The sequence below is a fragment of the Oreochromis niloticus genome, linkage group LG23, assembly GCF_001858045.2.
Source record: "Oreochromis niloticus isolate F11D_XX linkage group LG23, O_niloticus_UMD_NMBU, whole genome shotgun sequence".
Lineage (NCBI taxonomy): Eukaryota > Metazoa > Chordata > Actinopteri > Cichliformes > Cichlidae > Oreochromis > Oreochromis niloticus.
Genome location: NC_031986.2, coordinates 11,160,630 through 11,185,202, shown reverse-complemented (window position 1 = coordinate 11,185,202; position 24,573 = coordinate 11,160,630). Strand labels below are relative to the sequence as shown.

Genomic DNA, 24,573 nt, shown 5'->3' with positions numbered 1-24,573 from the left:
CAACTGAAAGAGCAGGAAGCACAAAAGCAACATGCTTTACACTAAAAACAATAAAGAAGTCCAATCATTTTTCAGCGTGCGTTTGATGCTACCTGAGGTCTAATCTGGGCGGCCTTCTTGGGATCCACCATGCGGACATGCTCGAAGTGTTTGAGGGTGTGTTGCCTGTCCTTCTGCTCAGCACGCACGTACTTCTTCAGCAGGCTGAAAACATGACGGGGCTGCAAGAGACAGCGGAAACAAGACAGCTGGTTAAGAGCAGAGGAAGCAGAATGAAATCAGTCACTTCAAACTTCGCCTTTTAAAAATTTCATTTTGATTCTGTTTTTAGAAACCTAATTTTGAAAGCCTCCATAAAAACTGGCAATGCGCAGTTGCACGGTAATAAAACACAATGTCTAGCAAAACAGAAAACATGCGAGGGAATTTATTTATGCAGCAGGTCAGATTAAAGGGAGCCGTAGTTCAAAAGAAAACAGAATGAGAGATGTGGAGATGAAGAGCTGGGAGTGTTAAAAAGCAACATGGAGATGGTTCATTTTTCCACAAGACACACCGTTTATTACAAAGTGGCTTTAATACGAGCAGGAGAGCACTGCTGAGCTGTGCGTGCCGCTTACCCGGGGTGGATCCTGCTGCAATGCAGTCAGGTAGCTCTCCAGAGCCAGGCGGCGGCGGTCGTTCAGCAGAGCCTCCACCCGGGCCATGTGAGTCTCCACCAGCTGCTGGCGCTCGCTGGCTGCCTCTTGCTCCAGTGCTTCTACCTTCTCTTGGAAACGCTATAAACACAAAAAGGAAATTACCAAGTGTGCATCAGAGGAGGGGGGGGGGGGGGGAATGACACAGCACACAGCCAGAATATGCTCGCCTTACCTGAATCACGGCCTTCTTTTCAGCACGTGGAAGAGTCTTGGCTTCCCGCTCGGCCTCTTCCCACTCCTTCATCACCTGAAGGCAAACAAAGGAGGGAAAGATGAAGCAAAATTAAAAAAACAAAACTGTCAATCTACTGTTATCTTTTTATCCTTCACATGGCTGACATGCAAGTGAGGTTTTAGTTCTGACAGGTGTCAAAGAAAAAACAAAAAACAAAACGTGTGATATCTGTGCTCAGAATATCAGCAGGAAGGAGTTCCCCTGATAAAAATCACAGGGTGTGGATGCTTGCTTAAAGACCAGTGTGATGAGGATGAAAAACAGTTTCTGTTTCCCCTTTTTTGGTCAGTTACATCCCCTCCAGAATGATTATTGCAAATCCTACATCTGTTTTGCCCTCTCCGACTTATTTGGGGGATTATCCAATCCTGTTCAGCCCTTTACCAACGAAAGTGTGAGCATATATGAAACGATGCCTCTCTCGTCTGGAACTCTGGAAGCTGTCGCATCGCGGCGGGCCATCTGGCTCTCCGCCGGTTGATTAAAGAAAACAAAGTTGAAATGGCACAGTCGGCTCACTCAGGAGGGATTAACAAACGCACCTACTTGTTTTACTTGACATACCTTCTCTTCTCTCGCCATTTTCTATTCAGTGAAATCTTTGTCCTGTTTTCCCTGCACAGTTCCCGTCACGTTTACTAAAATGAATGTCTAATGAGGAAAATAAATAAATTCCAGTCTCAGAGTACCTGGGACATTCTCTCACGGTGCTTGGCCTCCAGACTCTCTTTGGCCTTCTGGAAGTGTGCATGTTCATTCTCGTCAGCGGGCGTCTCCAGGTAGTGGTCCACTGCATCGGAGGAGCTGGGCGTTGCTGTGGGAACTGCGTGGAAGTTGAGATAAAGGAAAAAAAGACTTTAATCGACGCTTCTCGCTGCTGCTGCACACTTTCATTTGGCAGAGCTGTCTCAGCACACACAAACACTCAAGTTCAAAATGGGTTAATAGGGTTAGTGAGAGATTGAGAGAGAAAGAATATAAGATAGTAGCTGTAGCTGGAAGCCAGCCCCCTTCGAAAGGGAAAGAGCGAGTCCCTCAGATGACCCGCAGTGCTTTCTAGAAGAGAAACAAAACCCCTCTCATTTATATAACTTCATTCAGAGCGTGATGGAGCTCTCCTGCCAAACCACAGACACTGGAATTTATCCTGTGGGCTCAGAGGCGCGCACTAAATTGTGATAGTCTTACCAGCAAGAAAATAAATTGGATCAGTTATTGCGTGAAACCTGGATTTAATCAGTGGAAAGTTGATTATCTCTCACAAACGCGCCATCGAGAGCGGTTGTTGGTTTGTGTGAGAATCTGAGTGCACGAGACTGTGTGATCGCGTGAAGGTCGCGCATCATGTGAAACTGGTTACGTCTGAGGCGAGCGCATGACTGCAAAACACAACAGGGAGACGTTATTCAGTCTGACCCTGAGCAGAGCGTTTTCTTAGCCTCTGGTCTCGCAAATCCTTTAAAGGACCGGTTCACCCAAATTACAAAAAGCATTTTTCTCTCCTGCCTTTAAACACAGTAGAATGAAGTCCATTCAGCGAGAGTATAGCCAAGGTTATTTTTTATTACAGCTACAGATCTCCACTAAATGCATCACATACAAGCAAACGTGCCGCTCTGAACAGACAACAGCTTTAGGGACACTCTGTGAATGCACCTGGGTGCTATTGTGCCTACTCAAAACGAGGGAGGGAGTGAAGTCATTTGTCACATACCCTTGTACTTATCCAGCTATATTTGTAAGAGCTTTGGAGCATCATAGTGATGTAATGTTGTGAAGGTTTGCACTTTTTGACCAGCTTTTAGCTTCTCTAAGACCTGTTTTAAGAATTAAATCTTGGTTTTAAGGTTGAATTTTAAATTAAAGTAGAGGTGAGGGTTTGTTATGATGGCCAAATGTCAGGATTAGAGGCTTGGGGACGTCCCTGTCAAGGAGTTCCCCACTGATTCAGTTTAAATCATCATTTTAATGTATTTGTGTGTGAATGCAGGATGAAATGTCCCTTCAATGTTCCTTGACGTTATTCAGGGTGGCGATCCAGTAATTCCCTCTTTTGATATAATCCACGACTGCAGTGATTCTACAGCATTCTTTGTTTTTTTTGCGGTAATCATAACAATGTGATCTTTTCCCTTTAATTAGTCTTCGTTTGCTCCACTTTATTGGTGTGGCCTTTTCCTGTGCTGTAAAGGCTACTGCGGGGTATAAATTACAGTTACGCAACACTGTTAATAATGGCATCGATTTACTGCTCATTATAAACTCAACTGCTAAGTTCTGATTTCTATCCTTGTTTTTCTTGCTAACTGATCTTATAGTTGAACAAAAATATGAAGTGCTTTCCAAATAAAGCCTCTTACAATAGCTACTTGTCCATTACCTGGACAAGTAATAAATCAATGCACTGCACTAAAGGGCTGATAAGAAGAAGAAGAAAAAAAAAGATGGGAAACTAACCAATTTCAATATGAGCTATTTCAAAAATACCCACTTCTCACTATACAATAGGCTCTTTTGTAGACAGGACTATAAGCATTGTTACCCAAGCATTGTACCAAAGGAAATGACAAAATAGAGCAAAGATGTCAGGAACATGCACGCTAGGATTTATATGCCCCGCTAAAAATTGATCTGTCACATTTTAACAGTGCAGTAGTGGTGGTGTGATTGTTTCCTGCAGTCCTCTGCAGAGAACTCATGATGTCAGCCTCACCGAGTCTGCATGTGAATGAATTCATTGAGAAAACATCCAAGTGGAGAGCCTGTGTATGTGTGTGACTTCAGGGCAAAGGTTACAGTGCATCATTTTCTTACCTAAACCATGCTCAGCAGAGCAGAAATCCTGAACTCACACACACACGCATGATTGCTTATATTAAGTCACAATATGGGGAGATAGAGAGAATGCTGCAGGGCACACATGCACACAACCACCAACACACATATTGAGCAAGGTCATTGAACCTTACACAGTGAAAAAGTGAAATCAATGTCACGCTGTCACACACACAAACGCACACCTGTAAACAACAACAAGGGAGAAGTAATTTGGCAATCCAGGGCTGAGTTACCATTTGAAATCCAATCAGTTTGTGACTCAGCGATCACGTCTAACCAAACACAGAGGCGCTGAAAAATAAATAAATTAGAAAATAAATAATTTTCCTCCCCCAAGTTTCAAGTTTCCATTAAAAACCTCTGACGATTCGACGTATCATCAAGGTGGGAGCAAAATATAGAATTAATAATTGAGCAATCATCCCCATTTTCAGCGATACCACTGATAATCAATCATCACAATGTGGAGATGGGAGGCAGGTATGCTCTGTGAGCGTGTAATGTTGCATTGATGAGTTTTTCCCCTTACCTCTACCTGGGGAATGTGTCACATTCTGGAAAATTGCACAAGGGTAATTTGACATCTGATTTCAGTGAATTGACTGAATTAACTTGAACTTTTTTCCTCAGCGATGAGGACGAAATAATGTAAGCAAGCCCACACCACGTCAGGGATGCGAGGGCGTAACAAGCAGCGAAGTGAGGATTATTGCAAAAATAATTTGTGCCTGGATGATTTTATGCATCGTATTCATGCTGCAGTGTCATATATAAGATGATGGCCATGAAATAGCTGTAATTATAGAAATTATACTGGTTATCCTACAGGCTTCATAGGGGGAGAGCAGTGCAGCTCTTGCAATATAAAGCATGCCATTTAGTTTATGGAGCAAACGGTCCATGAAAATGGGCCCTGTGTATCTAACCAGTTACTGGCGCATTTAGGCGTTGGCACCTTGCTCCAGCGCTGTCTGCTAAAATAAAAAAATTAAAAAGGCATGTCCAGCTCTTAACAGCTTTCAAAACAAAACTAAGTTCAACCTGTTCCAAAGTTAAATGTACTGGAAAATAGAAATGCTTTAAAGCACAGGTGCACCCACACAAAACGCTCGGCATGACACGCCAGAAGGACCCAACCTGCTCACTGACATCGGTGGGGGTGAAAGTAAAGGCAAGAGTGAGTGTGCAGGCAGTCAGGCAGGTGTTTTTAAAAGAAGTGCGGGAGAGGTAGAGTCACTTTTTGGTGCAAACATATTTATTTACCTGACGGACAAACACACACACAGGGAGAGTGTGAGGAAAAGGTTAGGCAGAGGAGAGGCACAGCGAGCGAGAAACTTTGGAAACTTGTTTTGCGGCTAGTAGACAGCTGGGATAGACCGGGTGAGTAAAAAAAGTGAGGAGTTGTGGACAAAACAACTGGCAATTGAGCCAGCGAGACGCTGCCTTAGGCTGGACTTACTGACGCTGCTGCAGACAGACAGGCAGTACGCCTCTGACTCAAAGTTATTCCTGTTGCCTCCACAGCCGCCGTAGATAAACTGAACACAGCGGCCCTCCTCGCGGTCAAAGTACCAGCGGGGCAGCATCGCCCGGCATGGACCTGTCTCTGCACTGGCCCAGCACACATCTTGGAGGACACACACACACGTACACACACTTATCAACCACAAATTCCCAGAAAACCTCTGTAGTTAATCATGCTGGAGTGTCATCGTTGATTGATGTCTTTGCAAAGGAAAAAAAAAAAGATTTAAATTTAAGGACACACAGAAATAAATACACCATCTGGAAAAAAAAAAAAAGTCAAGTTTACGCATTATTGATGCTGCCTGGGATTGAATCTTTAGACCAATTTAACGCTAATGTAGAAACAGTGCTGTACAACCAATTCTGACTCTAGTGAAACGTGGCTAATGAAAGCTGTGAGATGACAAATGAACACGCTGAGAAAAATGACAGCAGGAAATTAATAGGTGAAGAACACGAGGTTCAATTGTGTTTAGCGAAGCATAAAAAAATTACAGGGTAATAAAAAACAAAAAATAAAAACATGTTTAGCATGTTGTGCGACTGTTCCACATTAATCTAAAAACAAAATCTCCAAGTCACCTGACGGCTCTATTAAGCACGTTTCACATAGTCTGGTAAATAAAAGGCTGGAATAACAAAAACACTTGATGATCCTCACCCCTGACAACTTCCTCCACGGACTCGGTGGTGGTGGTGGTGGTTGTCGTCATGGCAACGTTGGTAGTCGGCTCGCCGTCGATGAGCGAGTCGAGGATGTCGTCGTCATTGTCGTCGTCTTCCTCCTCGTCCTCGTCGTCCACCAGCTCCTCGTCTTCCTCTCCGTCTCCGTCCTGGTCATTGTCCAGCACGTCCTCTTCTTCATCCTCTTCCTCTTCTTCCTCTTCCTCTGCCACCTCTTCCTCCTCGTCCTCATCCTCGTCTACCACAGATGGCTTTGTTTCCTCTTGCTGCTCCACTGGCTCTGGCTCACGCACCATACTGGGAGGAAAGGAGAGAAGAAAAAGGGGAAATGGTGAAGCAGGAGGGAGTCAAGAGACATATGGTGGAAAAAAAAAGTGGGGTGGGGGAAAGGAGATAAAGAATGAAGGAGGAGGTAGATGAGAAGGATGAAGAGGGAGGCAAAAGAACGGAGACTATGATATAACCATTTTGCAGCTTCCCTTCAAGAAGAGAAATTGTGCCCATGTGGAAAAGCTACAAATTAAATCGGCATCGCCTCCGATCACCGGAACACTGACGCATCACTCTGCTCTTTGCTGCCTTGGCCTCATTTATTTGTGCGAGTGCGTACCTGTTGTCAGAGTAGTCGGTCTCCGCTCCGCCCCACCAGACATCAGAATCATCAGGATCCTGCTCAGCACTATCGGCGTCACGCTCCGCCTCAGCGGGGCAGCACACGAACTCCACTCCACGGAAGCGGTCGATGCCGCACGGCAGCAGCATCCCATAGTCGTGGAGGTTCATGGTGCGGTCTCCGCAGGACTGAGACGAGACAAAACGGATCAGTACATGCTCATGTAAGTCATTAAAGGAGTCTAAGGGTGTGTTGTGTGTGCAAGTGTGTACTCACCTCTTTGGCTACAGTGTGCCAGTGCAGGTGGCTCTCACACTGATCCATGCGCTCCTGGTGCAGGAACTTGCACTTATCAGGAACAAGCAGAGCGTCGCTCACAAATTCTCCCACTGCAGCAAAAAACATACACACATTTAGATTTAACACATAATCTAAATCTTGTGTCCGACTGGCCGCAGACAAATTTCAACAAACACCGATTCATCTCATAAAAGGCTCTCTTGAGTAAAATCAGAGCTTCATATAAACAGAGGGATTTTTGGCCTCTATAAGACAATAGAGGACCAACATCAAACAAAAAGTGGGGAATTCTTCTGCCATAGCTTCAAAACCATTAAAGTAGGAGGTTTAAAGTTGGCCACTGCACCAAAGATAGAGCCTAAATTTCTGAGTGTGTCAGAATTTCACAATCCGACTTCTGCCATGACCAGCCAATAGGAAAGCAGAAATGACGTTATGTGGAAAAATATAAAAATCAAGATGATTCGTGGCAGCTGACTCCTGATGTAGTCATCATCACCATGCAATCTGCATGCATCAAATCTTATATCCTACCCAAGGAAAATGGTGAAGATTACAGTGAATTTGGGTTTAGAAGTAACTAACCACACCATGTTGCTTGTGTTAAGTAAATCTGGCAGATGGTGTGAAAACTGAGTGGAATGCTTTGTGGACTCACCTAGGCAGCGGTAGGGCACCACGATGTGCATGTGACTGCGACACTGCTTGCGCTCCTTCTTGCACCAGTTCTGGATGCTGACTGGTTGATTGGCCTCCACCACGTTGGTAATCTGGAGTTCAGGGTAAACCTGTACACACAACATTAAGTCTTACAATGGGACACTATATCTACTGAGCAGGGGATGACGTGTCACCTGCTTTTCTAACATTAGCTTGAATGACTGTTAATCATGAGCTTGTCACACTTTTGGCCACAGTGAGCTCAAACTGATGCTGAGGTCATCTTTAGTCATGCCTTCTTAGCCACATAGTTACAGCCATTAAGCGTTTGCTAATCTATTTTAAAGATTATCAATCCTTCCCTTTTTAATTGCCTTTAAAAAAAGAAAAAAGAATCCACCACACCTTTCCTTCAGAATAGTTTCTTTTTCTCCATCCCCCGAGATACAATCTTCACAGCTCTGCAGTGCTCCTCAATGCTGTTCCTGCTTACCAGGACTGCTGTGTTTACCTCTATATTCTCAGCCATGCGTGACATCTGCCTCTACGCAATATTCTGAGTTGGCATGTCATCCCTCTCCCTTCGTTCTTTTTCATGACACCTCCTCTTCTATTTTCTCTGCCTTCACGCCTCTCACAAAAGCGATGGGGAAAAAATAGTCTTTCCATAACCTTCTTGGTTCCTTGTCACTGTAGACAAGTCGTTTTTTTCCTCTGTTCAGCTTATAAGAGGAAGGTCCTCAATCTATTGCCTTTTTTTATTTTTAATATCAGCAGTTCAAACTGCGTAAAAAGCTGGGATTTGGCAAGCATTTGTTTCTTATCACTAGATTTGTTATCAGTGTTAACAATGGGAGGGTGAATTTATTTTCCTTTGCTGTAATTTTTTCCTCCCAGCGACTGCTCACCTCCTCTTATCAGATGAATTGCTTTTATCGTAGATTATTTACACACTGATAAGTGAGACTGCTGTAATTATCCAGATGAAAAGCTCCTGTTTTGTGTTTGCAGAAAAGTCAGAGTGAAATGTAACAGCCTCAGTCAGAAGGCTGTGCTCAGTTTTCTTGGGTCAAACGGCAACAAAAAGAGTTCACCGTCTCACGTTAAACTTTTGGTTAGTTCACTTTCAAGCTGCCCAATTACAAGCCAAGTCACATGGACTTAAGCAGCTTGTTTACTGAGCAGAGTTTTGGCATCATGTCATCCTGCCAAACTGGGGATTTTGGTGACTAAAAACAAATCTGCTTGCCGACTGTGTAGCCCACTCGTGACAGACTTCTCTGTGCACCAGCAATGACAAGTATCTTCGCCTCTTAACGTCCATTTTGCTGTTCCTTCTGTGTGAGTGTTTAACATTACACTTCTACAGCATCAAGGCAGTTAAACTTGTGGGATATTGATCAGGTCAGTTAAGTAGCAGAAGGGGTTTGTTCATCAGTTTCATCTGCTTTGGTGTTAATGTTAATGAAACTAACAGGTCCACTAGAGGGGCAACAATGAGACAACCACTAAAACGGGAATGGTTTTACTGGTGCAGGCTACTAACATGTTCTCCCTCCTCATCTTTTCCTGACTGTTTGTTCACTAGTTTTGCATTTGGCTTGGGTCAGCGTCACTACTGGTAGCATGAGGTGATATCTGGACCCTACAGAGGTTACACACAGTGCTCTCAGAGGGTCAGTCTAATGGTTAAAATCTACTAAAAATCGCTCACGTCACCACCTCCCAAGTTATCATCTAGACTCATTCCTCACTCAAAACAAAATAACCACATAGCTGTTGAAGTTTTCCCCTCTATCACACTATCCTGACATTCACAGTGTGTATCCCCCTGTCTATAGTATCCCCTTTGGGCCTTTTTATTACAATTAAAACAATAAAGATTTATATCAGTTGATTAATAGGACACCTCCGCCCCACAAAAACACACACTTTACCTCCTGGCAGTATTGCAGGATGCCCTCCTTGGTACCGATGCAGCTCTTTGTGCCCGAGGGGTCCGGCTCCCACTTGCCACTCTGGACGTTGATGTGCATGTTGAGTTTACCACAAAACATGGCCACCTGGGGCTCTGCCAACAGGCCCATCGAAACATCTGTAGGCACCTGCGGGTGGGCGGGGCAGGGGTGAAGGGGGAAAACAGAGAGCGGGAGAGAGAGAGAGATTTAATGAGATATACAACTCACGTTAAACTCCTTGAGCACTCGCGCTGAAAAATGCAAGACGGATGCAATTAAATTTTATTACTCAGATAGAGGAGGGTCGGGAGAGGAGAGGAGATTAGTGTGTTAGATGAAAAGTAAGATGAGACGAGCTGGTTTAAGATGAGAAGTGGGAAATGAGGGGAAGATGAGGAAAGCCGAAGATAAGATGTTTGTGAAGGGAGCGCTGGAGCAAGTTTTTTTTCGCACCCCCGTCAGATTTCATCAAAAATTTAGGTTTATGGCCATAAAGCCCTTAACAGTGCAATCAAACACTTATTGGTGCAGTATTGCTCACTGTTCAGAAAGATCCTGCTGAACAGAAACGATGAAAATAACAGATCTAAATAAGTGAAACAAAAGTGATGGACTTGGGGGCGGGAAAAAAAAAAAAAATCAATATCTTTACAAGAATAAATTACCTCAGACAACAGGCCTGGGGCAATCCAATACACCCTCTGTTGTCTATGATGCTCAGCCACAAGCGCACATACACCCACTCAACTGCCCTGTGCTATACCCTATTCACAGGTATATCTCTGCTCATGTTTTTGCCTTTTTTCCAGGACAGTATAGTGTTTATATAACCCTCTGTTGATTTGTTTTTGGCTCATTTCTCTGGGAACAAGCTGGCTGCAGGCACGGGGAGTGTGTGTGTCCGTGTGCGTTCGTGTATGGAAGAGAGAAGGCCTGCCTTTGGCATGAATGTATTAATTTTTGTGGTAATTTACGCTCCTGGGTGTGTGTCGATTCGTGCCTCCTCTTATGCGTGTGCCACTGCTGCCTTGCCCGCATAAGGAGGTTTTGTGCTGGAGCTCCCCTAGGAGAGGAGGTGCAGACAAACCTCTGAATGTCTGCATTGTACTGGCAAATGAGCTAGAACAAAATGGGAGGGAATACAGGAGGGTGGGGAAGGAGACAGAGAGAGAGGAGAGAGGGGGCTGTTGCCATTGTGTGCTCCCCTAATCTTGTTAATGGTTTTGAAGGGACTGGCAGGCAAACAAATGTTGTTTTGTGAGATGGATAGCATATTTTTCCCCCCTCCAGACTTGATTCTCTCCAAGCAGCCAGGGGCATAAAGTCCTCTTCCAATATGAGAATGGCTGGTGGGGCCCATCAATTTGGATTCAATTTAAAGCTGAAAACTCAAACCTTTGGATCAATTTAGCGAGTGAGTATCTGGTTTATCGGCACAGAGATGAACTATATCAGCTTTCATTATGTCCCATTTACACACATATTGTATTTACACACTTGGCAGGAGGAGAAGATGGCAGCACTCTCTGAACCCGTTACTTCATTTTCTATTTTCACCTGATGGCGCTCAGAAAAGCCAAGCAAAGCGGAAAAGAAAGCTTGCCAGGTACACAAACGCAATAAAAAAAAAAAAAAAAAAAATCAACCTGTAAGCTCTAATGCAGCTGAGGACTACTGCTGTGAAGCTGGGAAATGAACATTTGAAACACATCGAGCTGAAATGTATTCAATTGGCTCTTTTAAAAAAGCAAAACAAAAATTGTACCATTAAAAGAAAACTGTTATATACACAGGTGCTAGCAGTAGTAAATCCATCTGTCAAATAGTATAAACCAAGTGTTTTGCTTTACACTAATCAGATTCATATGAGGGCGATCACATATCTTGGTAGTTCTCAATTATAGACTTGAAACCATTAAAGGGGCATTCAAAGAGTGCATTCATTGAGAAAAACTAATTAGATTTTTACCCCTATTTATCTGCAGCCCTTTTATTTCAGTAAATGCAATTACTGTGAAAAAAAAAAAAGCAGGATTAAGTAGAAATTTATAATCGTGATCAAAAACGAAGCATTTCTGCAACATCACACTTACACATTGTAATTTATGATTAACAATCTTAAATTATGAGCGTTTATAAGTTACTATTTGCTGCTTACAAACAGAGGTGAGATGTGGCTAACCAATGCATTTTATCTGTAGCATACCATTCTTGTCAACTGTTTTTACACATAAAAACATTGAAAACTACAAGGGCACGCAAAGAGAGCAACTCCACCCGAGGTGCAAGGGCTTTACTAAAATTTAATGGTTTTCAAATAGGTGTCTATTGGACCACAAGTCTTTTTGAAACCACAACTATCGCCATCTGGTGGCCTTGAGACAGAATGCAGCTTTAACGCACTTCTAGATTGGCTTAATCCATGTTTTATACTGTCTACGGTCCAAATATGGCCTCCTCTGGTTGTCAAACCCACTGAAGCTTTAGCATTTTAGACCAATGGGCTCATGTCCAATGTCGTTTGTTTTGAGGCATTTAACTTAACAGTAACATCATTTTATCATCACAATAAAAAAGAAAGCAAATTAATAAAAACAGTGTAATAATGTGTTTGAAATGAAACCACAGCACACACACACACACACACGATTCGGGTTACACTGACATGGGTCAAATATGCACACCTTTAAAAGTTCACATCCCCCACTCATCAACATAAGTGGCAGCATGTAGTAGCGCCAAAGTCAGTAAATCCCCATCTCCACACACAAAGTAGGGTGTAAAGTCCCCCATTAGCTGCAGCCCTCCTCAGCTCCCACAAATGACACTTAACACTGGTGGCCATTGGTCTTGACACTAAGCCATCTGCACCACCCAGGGTTATTTAAGGGTCTGCTGCTCGATTCCCACAATGCCATCTGTGAGCCATCAGACACAGATCACAGTCCACCCTGTTCACTAATAGTAAAATCCCAGGGCAAAGTAAGAATGGAAACTTTTCTTTAAAAAGTAGTTCATATAGACTATCTTTTAATTAAAACTCTCTGGGTGCCCAATTCAATTTTGACCGTATCTCTCCACCCTGTGGCCTTACTCTACCGCTTACTGGAAAAGGAAAAAAAAACCCAACTTCCTCTCTGCTTTGGGGCATAGGTAAGGAAATTACTGCTGACTGCTTCCTGGCATTTAAATTCTGTGTGTAGAACTGTTTTGGTTGGCAAATCGTACCCCAGCTAATCATGCTCTCTTCCTTCTCATTCGCTGCTGCTATATCTCGACCGCTCCGTCTTCTGTTGATGGAGGAGGAGGGGAAGTGGGTTGTTGGCCAAGGTTTCGCAGCAAGCTTATAAATCAGAATCACTGGATGATCGAGAGAGAACCAAGTGCAAGAAAGAACAATAACCACAATACCGAGAGACAGGGAGAAATGGGAGGGCAGATGAATTGGACAATAAGCCTTCAGGCTCGAGCAGGTCAGGCTCTTAGTAAAACTGAAAGGATGTGAGAATGAAGAGAGAATGAAGAGCCGAAGACAGATGACAAGATGTGAAGCTGTGGTGTCAGAAAAAGCTTAGAAGATGAAAAGAAGTTCGTAGTCGATTACATCAGTTCTTCAGAAATAACCACTGAATTTCTCATGCTGAATCTTCTAGTAACTACATAAATAATGACCTGCACACATTTTCCAGTTTACAAATCCTCTCTAAATGAAAGATGGGCTGAATAAAAAAGGCCATTCTTTTTTATTTTGTTGTCGTCTTCTGGTTTCAGAGCCAACCTTGTGAGCTAGAATCTACCCCGAGCAGGCAACAGATGGACTCAATAAAAGGCAGTCTGACAAATGGTGACACACGTCAGCAACAAAGTGTCGCACATTATACGAGGAGACACCAGGCTTCCCTCATCTCCTTCATTCGCTCTGTCTTTATCCCAACTCGGCTTCGGTTCACAGTCCTTCCAGTCTGCCAGCTGGTCAGACTGGCACGGAGGGGAGGGAGCAGTAATCTGGGCACTGAGGATTAGAACGCCAGCACGGCCAGGAGAAATATCCCCCTTTGGTCTCAATCTGGCATGATAGCCATCACGGCAAGAACAGGGAATAAACTAGGGGAAAGGAGGGTGATGCTATATGAGATTGACCCTGTGAAGATAGTTCAATTAAAGTCAGCAGAAAATCCAGTCACATACTGCTTGGTATGCTAGTTCTCCCTGAAAAGTGATGCAACTAAAGCAGTGATCCAAAAAAGAAAAAAAGAAAAGAAAAAAAAGAGAAAAAAAAAGCAGCTTTCAGCTTCAGGCTGCTTTTATTAATCAGATTAACTGATGAAAGGAGCCTATTGTTTGATCAAAAAGAGCAAGAAATTCGAGAGCTCCAGTTTAGGAGGTCAAACAAATACCAGAAAAAAAGAAGACGAATTCTTCTCATGTGCCTTTTCTCAGCAAAAAAACTGCAAAATTACTGCAACTGAGTAGAGAAAATATAAAGCTGAGTTACCGGGTGCGGTCGCAGCAACATTAAGTTGTGTGTAGTCTTTTGTTCGGGTTGTTACAGCTCGTTATTGAGCCCTAAAAAGCACAGCACCATGATAATCTAAGTATAAAAAGGACATCGTTAACCCTCCAGTAGAAAGAAATCCTCAAAAACAAAAAAAACATCCAATAATGTAATGCAATAACATACAAGTTTATATTAGTTTGGCGATTAAAGTGAGATTATTTCCTGCTGCAATTTTCTAGAGTGGTGTGCTACCCCACGGAGGGTTCTGATGAGAGTGGCCCACATTTTTGTCACGGTATGATTTAAAAAAAAAAAAAAAAAAAAAAAAAAAAAAAAAAAAAAAAAATCACAGATGGATGCATTTCCATCACATCTGACAAATCTTAGACTCACGCAACGTGATCTTTGCTTTATCATCATCATCGTCGTCGTCATCGTGTGACTGTCAAATGTTTTGCTTTAAGGAATAATTGATTTGGTTGGTCTTTTTTTTTGGTTCATCCACTTTTGATTTAAATGGTGAACTAACTAACTACTGAACTTTAAACTTTTGATTTAAAGTTCAGTAGTTAGATTAGTGCTAAAACTAATTTTACTGAGGAGTCATTTTATTAAATCAACAGAAACCTGCCACATTCTTTTTTTTTTTTTTTTTGTTAAACTGATTGAGCCTTTTCCCCCCCCAACAGAAATAGACATTAAAGTTACAGGTTCTTAGTTGGGAAGACTTGCTTATTTCTCCTCATTTATTACATAAATTCAAAGTAGCACACACAGTTTAGAAAAAGAGAATTAAAAAAAAAAAAAACCAGAATGAAAACTTAATATAAACCTTCTTTATAGACTAAAAACAAATGAGAACCTCACTACAAAACTGTCACGCTTACATACGTCTATCGCAAATGTATGTCTATACTGACCAAGGTTATTATCGTTAACGAAAACTAACGAAATAACGAAAACTAGAAGTGAAAAAACATTTTCGTTAACGGAAATAAAAATAAAAACAAAAAAAGGAAAACTAACTAAAACTGTAATGAGCGTTCACAAAACTAACTAAAATTAACTGAATTTATAGCAAAAATGCGTTTAGTTTTCGTTGATGTGTGCGTGTCATACAATAGTCAAGGGTGAAAATGAAGTTTAGTTTCCAGGTATTTTTCTTGCTGTGTCTCATTATGCCAGCAGGTGGCAGTACGTTAGTCGAGTCGTCTGTGTTGCTGCTCCGTCCACGCGCAGAATCATGTCAGGAAAAGTCTGGAGAAAGCGCCAGAGTCCAATTTGGGATTACTTTGAATATGACTGTGTTTTGGATAAAGCAAGTGTCTTGTAGTGGAAAGAGACAAATTATGAGGGCCATTTCTAAAGGGAAAAAAAAAATCCCGCAAACCTTAAAGTGCACTTGAAAAGCTCACACAAGAAGGCTAACCTAGCTTACCTTGAGAAGGTAAGGGAGCACGCCCAACCCTCATCCCCAGAAACAGAAGCTAACCCCAGGCAAGGCAGCGTGATGCATCCCGAGACAACAGGACTGGGATATCTACATAACTGTGTGAGTCAATTGCCTTCAAAAGGTTTATCAATTCACTTGAACGAAAATTACAAACACCCGGTGCTGCAAGAGTTAATAGTCTCATTGGGGCCAAGATATACATTTTATAGTTGCCTGGTATCAGTGGTTGTTCATCTGCCTTTATTTATTTAAAGAACCCATAGGTGGGAATGTGAGTTGTCTGTCTCTGCGTGTTAGCCCTGCGACAGACAGGCGACCTGTCCAGGGTGCAGGGTATGGTAGCTGGAATAGCAACATACCCAAGGATAAGCAGAAGAGAATGACTGATATGATGAAACTGGGATTTTGTTACACTTTATTGCAAACACAACTAAAACTATAACTGAAACTAAGGATTTTCAAAAAAATAAAAACTAAACTAAACTAGCAAACAATTGGTAAAAACTAATTAAAACTAACATAAAATTGAAAATCTGAAGTCAAAATGAAATAAAAATAAAAACTAATGAAAATTGCAAAACTATTAAAACCCTGATACTGACCACTACAATAGGTGCAGCTGTTCAACTACTCATTAACACAAATATCTAAATAGCCAATCACATGACAGCAACTCAATGCCTTTAGGTATGTAGACTTGGTTAAGATGACTCGCTCAAGTTCAAACTGAGCATCAGAATGGGGAAGGAAGGTGATTTAAGTCATTTTGAATGTGCCTTGGTTGTCTGAGTACTTCATACAATGCTGATCTGCTGAGATTTTCATGCACAACCATGAATGACCCTAAAAGAGAGAGAAAATATCCAAGACCTCTTCACCCACAGAAAGTGAAGAATGGCTAGACAGGTGTCGATGGGAAGGCAACAGGTACAACCAAGGTCTGCAGAAGAGCATCTCTAAAGCCCCTTTTCCACTAGTACCTACTCGGATCGACTCGCCACAACTCGACTCGACTGGTTTTCCATTACAATCCAGTATGACCAGGATATTCATGGTTGTCATCACAGCAACGCTACCGAGCGTCCCATCGTGTAATTAGCATGCAACATGAACGCTGCAACAAAGGTGGACATCGAGGAAACAATATACCTGCTGGGACCAAGACGTTGTTTTTTGTAGCCATTTCCCTCGTTGTTGGGTTTCAAAAATGGCAGTTTTGCTTTTCCTGCACGAGACGCTCTCATGACTCATCAAGTGACGCCACTGATCAGCCAATCTGTGGCATGCAGTCTGACAACGTCACATTTTAGTACCTGATCAGATCGCTTGGAACCCCGGCTGAGAAGGTACTATTTTAGTACCTGGTACCAGGTACTGAGACCTAATGGAAAACCCTCAAAACCATGCCAAGTTGATCTGAGTAGGTACTAATGGAAAGGGGGCTTAAATGCACAATATGTTAAACCGTGAAGCAGCCGTTATCAGTTTCATTCCTCATTATCATCTTGGCTCCACACGTCTCATCACGTGTCTCAAACAGTCAGAGATTACATTCTGCTCTTTGCTCCAGTGAATATAACTTTCCAGATGTCAGTGATACTTTAAAAGCTTTTGAATCATTCTTTATCTAATTGTTGTATCCGTGTAAAAAGTATGCTGTAAATATCTGCATCATAACCCTGTCTTATTCCAGCATTTTCCTTCCTCATTCTGTCTGAAATGATCAATATATGATTTATTGTAACATAAAATAATTTAGTTGGATGATGAGTGTAAAACATCTGAATTTTAAAAAGATCCAGTGTTAAACTTTATTTGAAAATAACGCTACTTCCCTACAAAAGGCACAGTTTTTAAATTATGTGATAGACATCTGGGTAAAAGCCCCTGGTTATTTATTGGATTTTTATTCATTAAAGCATAACAGACATTTTTAATTAACAGGGAAATGCTGATATCTGTAAAATAAGAAAACACACACTTATATATTACCTATACAGTAAAGCATAAGTGTATTCACTTCCCTAAGGGCTACTCAAAGTCTTAAAAAAAAAGAAAAAAGAAAAAAAAGAAAATGGTAATAAAGCCATTTTAAAATACCATTCACAGCCTTGAAAATGTCCCCAAATTTCCTGAATATTTTCTACAACAAATTTACCATAAATGCTGTCAAAAATGTTTTTTTAACCTACTTTAAAAAAAAAAAAAAAAAAAAAAGTCTTTTTGAAATAATTAGTTCTACCTTGACAGAAAAAACACAAATTCGGTGTAAACTCTACTATCTACTCCTCGACTCTCAGAGGACCGAACATGCCCAACGATCTATACCACTGCACGCCACTCCACACGTGGGACCCATAAAGACATAAATCTTCTTCCGCTTTATGGTAAACTGCCTAACCGTTCCCGTCTCAGAGCACGCCTGTGACTGCTGCATTCACTGATGTGATTATCTGCATTAATAGCAGAGAAAAGCAGGGACAAGTTTATTACCCCTTTGGTGTCAGAGAAAGAAATATTACATCACATGTATACGAAATGCAAATAAATCCATTTTCTCACGCACGCGGCTCAGTCACAGAGAAGCACGGAAATAGTTTAATGTATTCCATCGCACCCAAAGACACACACAAACGCAATCTTTGAAGTGTTCCCCCATGGGCGCTGGTCCTGAAGCGCTATTAATTGTGCAGTCTTATCTGTGTGGCCCAGGCCTGCCATGGGGAGTTGGGTGAAGGTGGTGGTGGGGATGGTGGAAGGGGGGATAAGCGGGTGTCTTAGATCAGCTCTCCCTCCAGGGGTAGACTCCCTGGAGTGCACAATGTGTTGCAGGAGTCACACACACATACACCCTCTCTCTCTGGGACGCATCTTTTACAGGCATCTTTGGTTTTGTATGTCCAGGCTAGCAGCTAACAAAACAAGGCATTATTGTCCAAGCTGGTACATAACGTTCCACAGACAAATGATAACGTCAGCTGAGTGGTGAGTGTTTAGAGATGCCTAACAATTACTTAGATACACGAGAAATGGCAGCTTAACACAATGCAAATAATGACTTTGCTGCGTTAACCTCAGAAGCTTTCAGCATTTGAGATTCAGATTAGATGCCGTGTGATACACTGCAAACTTAGATGGCTTTCCTTCCAGTCATTAATCAATCAGCTGCGGTGGAATCGAGCAGAAGCCCGGCTGTCTGTGGCTTGTTTACAAGATACATCGCTGTGGGATTTCGTTTACTTGCAATGGCTGGAATAAATAAGACCGGCAAGGTAACGGAAGTGCTGCAGTATGTGCGAGTCTGCATCGCCCCGACGAGCCGGCCCTGATGTTACCCAAACCCTCAGATCACCTCCGACCTGCCCTAAAGTGTGTGTAGAATGGCATCCCATCATACTGGTGTGTATATAACATTACCAGTGCCTGATGTTTGGGAAGCACATCTAGTGGATAGTGTTTCACTAATTACAGGGCAGTCAGGCCTGCTTCCCCTCCCCTCACCCTCACCCTCCCTGTCGACTAGAAATCCAATTACAGAGTAGATCTAAAAACTAAATAAACATCATTGTCATCAAACATTTTTAGGTTATTCAGGTCAGAAGCTCTGGTCTAAATATATAACAGGAAAAAAAAAAAATCTGGGAGCAGGATGATTGCTTAGCTCATTCTCCAGTAGCTTCAGGTGGGGCATATGGAGCTAAATCAGGTTTTAATGAAACCCAAGCACCTCAACAACAGTGCATCATGTTCATTCAGGCATTGCTTAAAAATCAATGGGATAAATACAGATTTCCTTACTGATTTCTGCTTAAAGAACAAACTGACACAATCAAATGTTTCCTCAGATCAAGACTGACGGCTAATTCCTTTTAAGCGCGTCTGTCTGTGTTGATGACCTTCACAACGACACCCTAACTGGTGTTCTTGATATGTTCTCTTCATGTGCGTGCCATATTTTTTTTTTTCTTACTCTCTGCTTATCCCACAGTCCTCATCTTAAAAAGTTTGCATATAGTCTGAGAGGAGAATTTAAGTTTGTTTGAAGAATTATCTTCATTCATATTCAGTGCGATTAAGCTTTGTCTCGGGGGGTTCCCCTGGAATTAGCATCTCAGACAAATCTGTTTAAAATCTGATTAAGAAGTGTGTAAGAAACACAGATCTGACTTCTGCCCATTTAATTTGTCTAGAGGTGATGGAAGGACTTTTGGTTTCCTTAGTTATAATCACCATGGACACAGAGGCTGGTCTCAACCCCGGGGAACGGCTTGTTATAACCTCCCTCTGGCTGCGGCAACCTGAGGCAACACCATTATCCAAGTCGCCGGGGAGCAGGAATTTCATCATCTGGTTACTTAGCTTTGAAAGGAAGTGGGTTGGTTGATGTGTAACTTGCACATCACTGCGTGTGCATGCGTTTGTGTGTGTTAAACGTTAAGCCATTGTACCGGCCTGGTAAACTGGCCCTGACCTCAACGGTACTGAGGCGGGAGTCACTTTGCAGCGACATGCCAACATAAACAGATGGACCTCTGATCGCTGATGCCCACAGACACGCAAACACGGTGATTAATTTATAAACTTAGATCAGAGATTACCAAAACCGCTTTTGCTTCAACAGAAATATGCACAAATATCTGAAATATTTCTGTCAAACGCTTCTTTGCAGGATTGCGGTGGGGATTTTTTTTTTTTTTTTTACAGCTTCTTGTAATTAAAATGTTTAATTATGTGGGCAAACATTTCTGAATGTTATTGACTTTTATCACCATGTCAGCTTTTTTGTCAGTGGCCAGAGTTACAAAACCAACCAACCCACAACACTTAGTCAGTTATAGCCCTGTGGTAACAAATGGACCAAAGGAAAAACAGAATTTCCAATTATAACCGATGGGCATGGAAATAGACGGGCATTTAAATATTGCTGGGGGTTTTTAGTCTCAAAGAACATTACACTAAAACTTGTGCACTTTTAACCAAAAAGAGTCAATGTACACACTTTCAGGACTTGAACTACCTACAGCCAATTTAGATTTATGGATCAACTTAACATGCATGTCTTTGGACTGTGGGAGGACGCCGGCAGCACTTAGAGGACAAGCAAACACCACATAGAAATGCCGAGGCCAGGGTAGAGCCAGGATTTGAACCAGGACCTTCCTGATGTGAGACGACAATGCAGACAAAGCCGCTACCACTGTGCCACCCATTGAAAAAACATTTCGTAATGTATTCATTAGCATCAATTTTAGAGGACACTGCTTAAAATAATTCAGGGTTTGTCATTGTCATTTCAAACAATTTGGATTTTGTAATGAGTGGTTTCCCACCATCCACACAAAAACACACAAACACACCTGGCTTGTTCTGCATCGGTCCGGTTTACTGCACAAATGCAGGAAGCCCGCTTCTATCATGGAGTCCAAACAGGAAAGGGATCCAGAAATAGCACAACGCCGTCAAGAATTCCCGTCCGCTCTTTGGTGCAAATCTCCGCTGTGCTTGCACACAGCACAAATCATGCTGACACACACACACACACACACACACACACACACACACAAGCTTGGCATTTGAAACAAGTGTTCCAATTTCACAGTTGGACTCCGAGAGCACTTGTCATCTACAATTGATGGCGTGCCGCCTGACTTGAAGAGGTACTAGATTCATAAACCCTCTGATCTGTGCATCTCCATCCCATTCCATGTACAAGCACACCAGTAACACAGTAACACATGGATAGCACGGGTTTTTCAGAATAAAAGCAAAAGTGACAAATTCTTGTGATGAAAATCTAGACGCGGGTAAGAAGAACAGCAGGAATAACACGGAAAAGCCTAATTATACCAGGCACCTGGGGGAAGGCCATACTGCTATGGCAACCATGAACACCCAAGACGACAAAGGGGGAAGCGAGACAGGAGAGGATGAGATCATTTCTGTAAGTGATGAAATATAAGCTTTAAAAACAAGGACCCTTGTGGCTTTTTATGCGTTGACAGAGATGGTGAAACCAAAAACAAAAAAACAAAAACAAAAGAAAAAAACCCCCCCTTCATTAGGAAGGAACTTTCCCTAGAAGATTCACCCATCTTAGAAAAAGCCTACAACCTCTGCAGTAATCAGACACATACTGAGGCAAAGCACTTTCTTAGTCTACATTCATTTAATGGAAAAAAAAAAAAAAAAAGAAGCTGCATAAGAGAATGATGGAAACTCCATCTCCAGCCGCACTGTGGCTCTGGGAAACATTTGAACGGTTACTTTTAAAGATTCAGCCTCTGCTGTTTATTAGAGTTTGCTTGTACATACCTTGTCAGGAGCTAAAATAAGATGCACGCATATTTTACTATGATTTAAAATTCAGTTCATATGCCAAAAATCAAATCTTTAATCCACAATTATCAAAGGACATATTTAATCACTGCAACCTGAATTTTTGATTGTTAATTTGTGCGTTCGACAGCTTTCTGACCTTTTTTGTCAACAGCATCTGGCACACGTCTGCTAGTTAGCATCAGCAAGGAGAAAACTATTAGGATCACAAGCATAATGCCGTTTCTGGACTGTGCCCTGCAAGTTCACAATTAAAGAACATTTACTTTTCAAGTTGAAATGTAATCATGATGTGTCAAATTTGTGATAGTGCAGTATGTTTTATTCCACCACCTACCTTCCTTTTGCAGAATTATCTTTTTTAAAATGTCTCTGGCGACAGATGTTTTCTACCCCACCATCCTTCATAGTGGGGTAGAAAAGACAAGTACTATTAAACTGGCACTCTAGTTTCATGAACCTGAGTTTACAGAGCTGCCGTATATATGTCAAGACCCTTTAGCAAATGTCAGACCTTGCCAGCACAAAAATGGGAGCTGGACCGCCGTCACCTCAGAGTATTGAGGTTAGCTTAGAAGATCCTCTCTGGTTCATTACAAACCTCCAAGCAAGGCAGTCTGTTGAATTAAGTCAAACACATTGAGTCCTGTCTGAGTCACGATAGTCGTGATGATGATGAAGGGCTTCATATATAGTAACATAATGACTGCAGCACCATGTGTTACACCACTGTGAAACTCTACACTCAGTTATCATGCAGAGTCATGCATCCTGCTCTGATAATTTGCATTTGTGTGGTTAAAAACAAACAAACAAAAAAAACCAGCCCCCCCCCAAAAAAACATGATTAAAATTTGATTGTCATTGGTCAGATCATCACACTGCAGGTCATATCTCAGTGGAAAGCCAGTTCCATACAACAAATCACAGCCAAACAGATGCTGCACTCGTGATGGAGCTTTGACGCATTGATGGGAAATGGCAGGGACGCACTTTCAGATGTGGCGTGACTACTGTGCTGGATGTACTCTGTGCAGCTGCTGAATGATTGTGCAGGTCAGGGCGACTTGTTTCTCAGCTTATTATTCAGATTTTGTACCAAACAGCTGCTTACTCAGCAGCAGAGAAATGAAGAGTTTGTCTTCATGGCGCGTTGATATTTACAGATGGAAATAACAGTGGAATAGTGATGAATGGTGCTGCCGTGTAGTGGGAGATTCACTCTGAAATGAAGGGGGGAAGAAAAAAGGGAGGAGGAAGAATGTTCCCTGAAGACAACCTGAGAATAAAGTACATGTTGACCTATTAGAGCTAATTATAAGCCAGACACAAAGAGGCGGAGGAAGACGAGGCGAAGGCTTTTTCTGGAGGACTGACTTGCAGAATCGCATTAGTGAGACACAATGTCTTGAAAATGAAGGGGCCGTGGTGTAACAGAGTCATCAAAAACTGTCAGGTTAACACAACCGCACTTTAACTAAAAAGTAAACCAAGGAAAGCTCTCCTCTACAACTTGGCAATTTATGCCTGGTACTACTCTCCATTACAGTCAGTGTAGCAGGTTCTTGACTCAATCCTAAACTTAAAACTAGATGGAAAAACCCAGAGACTACTAGTACAAATGCACCTGCAGAGATATACTTTGCAGACTTCAAAGGAAGCCCAACCATCAGATACTTGATGGATTTATTCAAACCTTCTTGTGGTTGTCCACAATATTTCATTCAGAGAGCAGGCTGAAGTACACAAAGCAAGCCTTTGACCTCGCTACTGGCCTCTGCACTACCGGATTCCTACCATACTTTGAAAAGGAGGGAGTCTAGAGAGGAAAACACTAGAATAAGGTTGAGGCAGACCATTTCTAAACAGAAGCTCCTATACTTAAACTTACAGTTTCACAGTGTCTCACAGCGTCTTCTTTATTAGTAGCAAAACTGATCACAGTAAGAGACTTCTCTTTAAGTATTAGGTATTTCACAGCACCACAAGCCACCTGATAGCATGCGTGTCTAACTTTCAGCTTTGAGTCAACTCATCTAAAGGTTTATTGTGCTGGTGTCTTTTGGGCATGTTTGGCTTTCCTTTCACATCTTAATTTACTAAAATCTGGGCTTCTTTGTCTACATTCAGCTGTAATTGCCTTGGCCATTTAGCTCTATTCACTTATATTCAATGAGGACCATGTTTTGAGGGAGTGATTGGTGAACTGCACCCATTTCTGATACAATGGGAAATGAACACTATCCTTTCTTAAGAGTTTGCTGTTTTGGACAGCTCATTACTTGGAGAAAAAAAAAAAAAAAAAAAAAAAAAAAAAAAAAACACCCTATGAGCTGTCTCAGGTTTTGTTAGGTGGAGGCAGACACAAAGCTCCAAAAGACAACAACCAGATAGGTGTCATCCCAGTTTACCACAACAGAAACAAAAGGTCAGGAATTCTTTTCTCTTGGTCAGACGGAGAGGGGAGAGGCATTAACTGGGAGTGCTGCGGTATCAACGTCGTCGTTGTTGACACAACCAGGATGGACAATGTGCTGTTTGCACCAGTATTTTTCATAACCAAATATTATCACAGCTGGTAGGAGAGGCGGGATTAAAGCCAGATAAAAGAAGGGCATATGACAATATCCAGGAAAAGAGTTACAGCCCGACAGCCTAGCATTATTTTCATTGCTTGGCAGTTCACTTAAATAATTTTTGATAATTAAAAAGAATTGAAAAATCAAAACTGATTATTTTGGTCACTACACTTAGCAATGAGCCAATG

General features: G+C 42.0%; 1 protein-coding gene across 2 annotated transcripts in view; it reads right to left on the bottom strand.

Annotated features, from left to right (window-relative positions):
- Positions 1–24,573, bottom strand: part of appa (amyloid beta (A4) precursor protein a) — a 35,968-nt gene that overhangs the window by 8,180 nt on the left and 3,215 nt on the right. Inside the window, exons 2-11 of one of the 2 annotated variants that reach the window (XM_003440864.5) lie at positions 9,499–9,666; positions 7,560–7,689; positions 6,878–6,990; positions 6,599–6,789; positions 5,966–6,285; positions 5,237–5,404; positions 1,626–1,759; positions 874–948; positions 621–779; positions 93–221 (exon numbers count right to left, since the gene is read on the bottom strand). In XM_003440864.5, coding sequence (XP_003440912.1) covers positions 93–221; positions 621–779; positions 874–948; positions 1,626–1,759; positions 5,237–5,404; positions 5,966–6,285; positions 6,599–6,789; positions 6,878–6,990; positions 7,560–7,689; positions 9,499–9,666 — 1,587 coding nt within the window. The remainder of the gene's footprint in view (positions 1–92; positions 222–620; positions 780–873; positions 949–1,625; positions 1,760–5,236; positions 5,405–5,965; positions 6,286–6,598; positions 6,790–6,877; positions 6,991–7,559; positions 7,690–9,498; positions 9,667–24,573) is intronic. The other variant, XM_005450040.3, reaches the window with a different exon arrangement.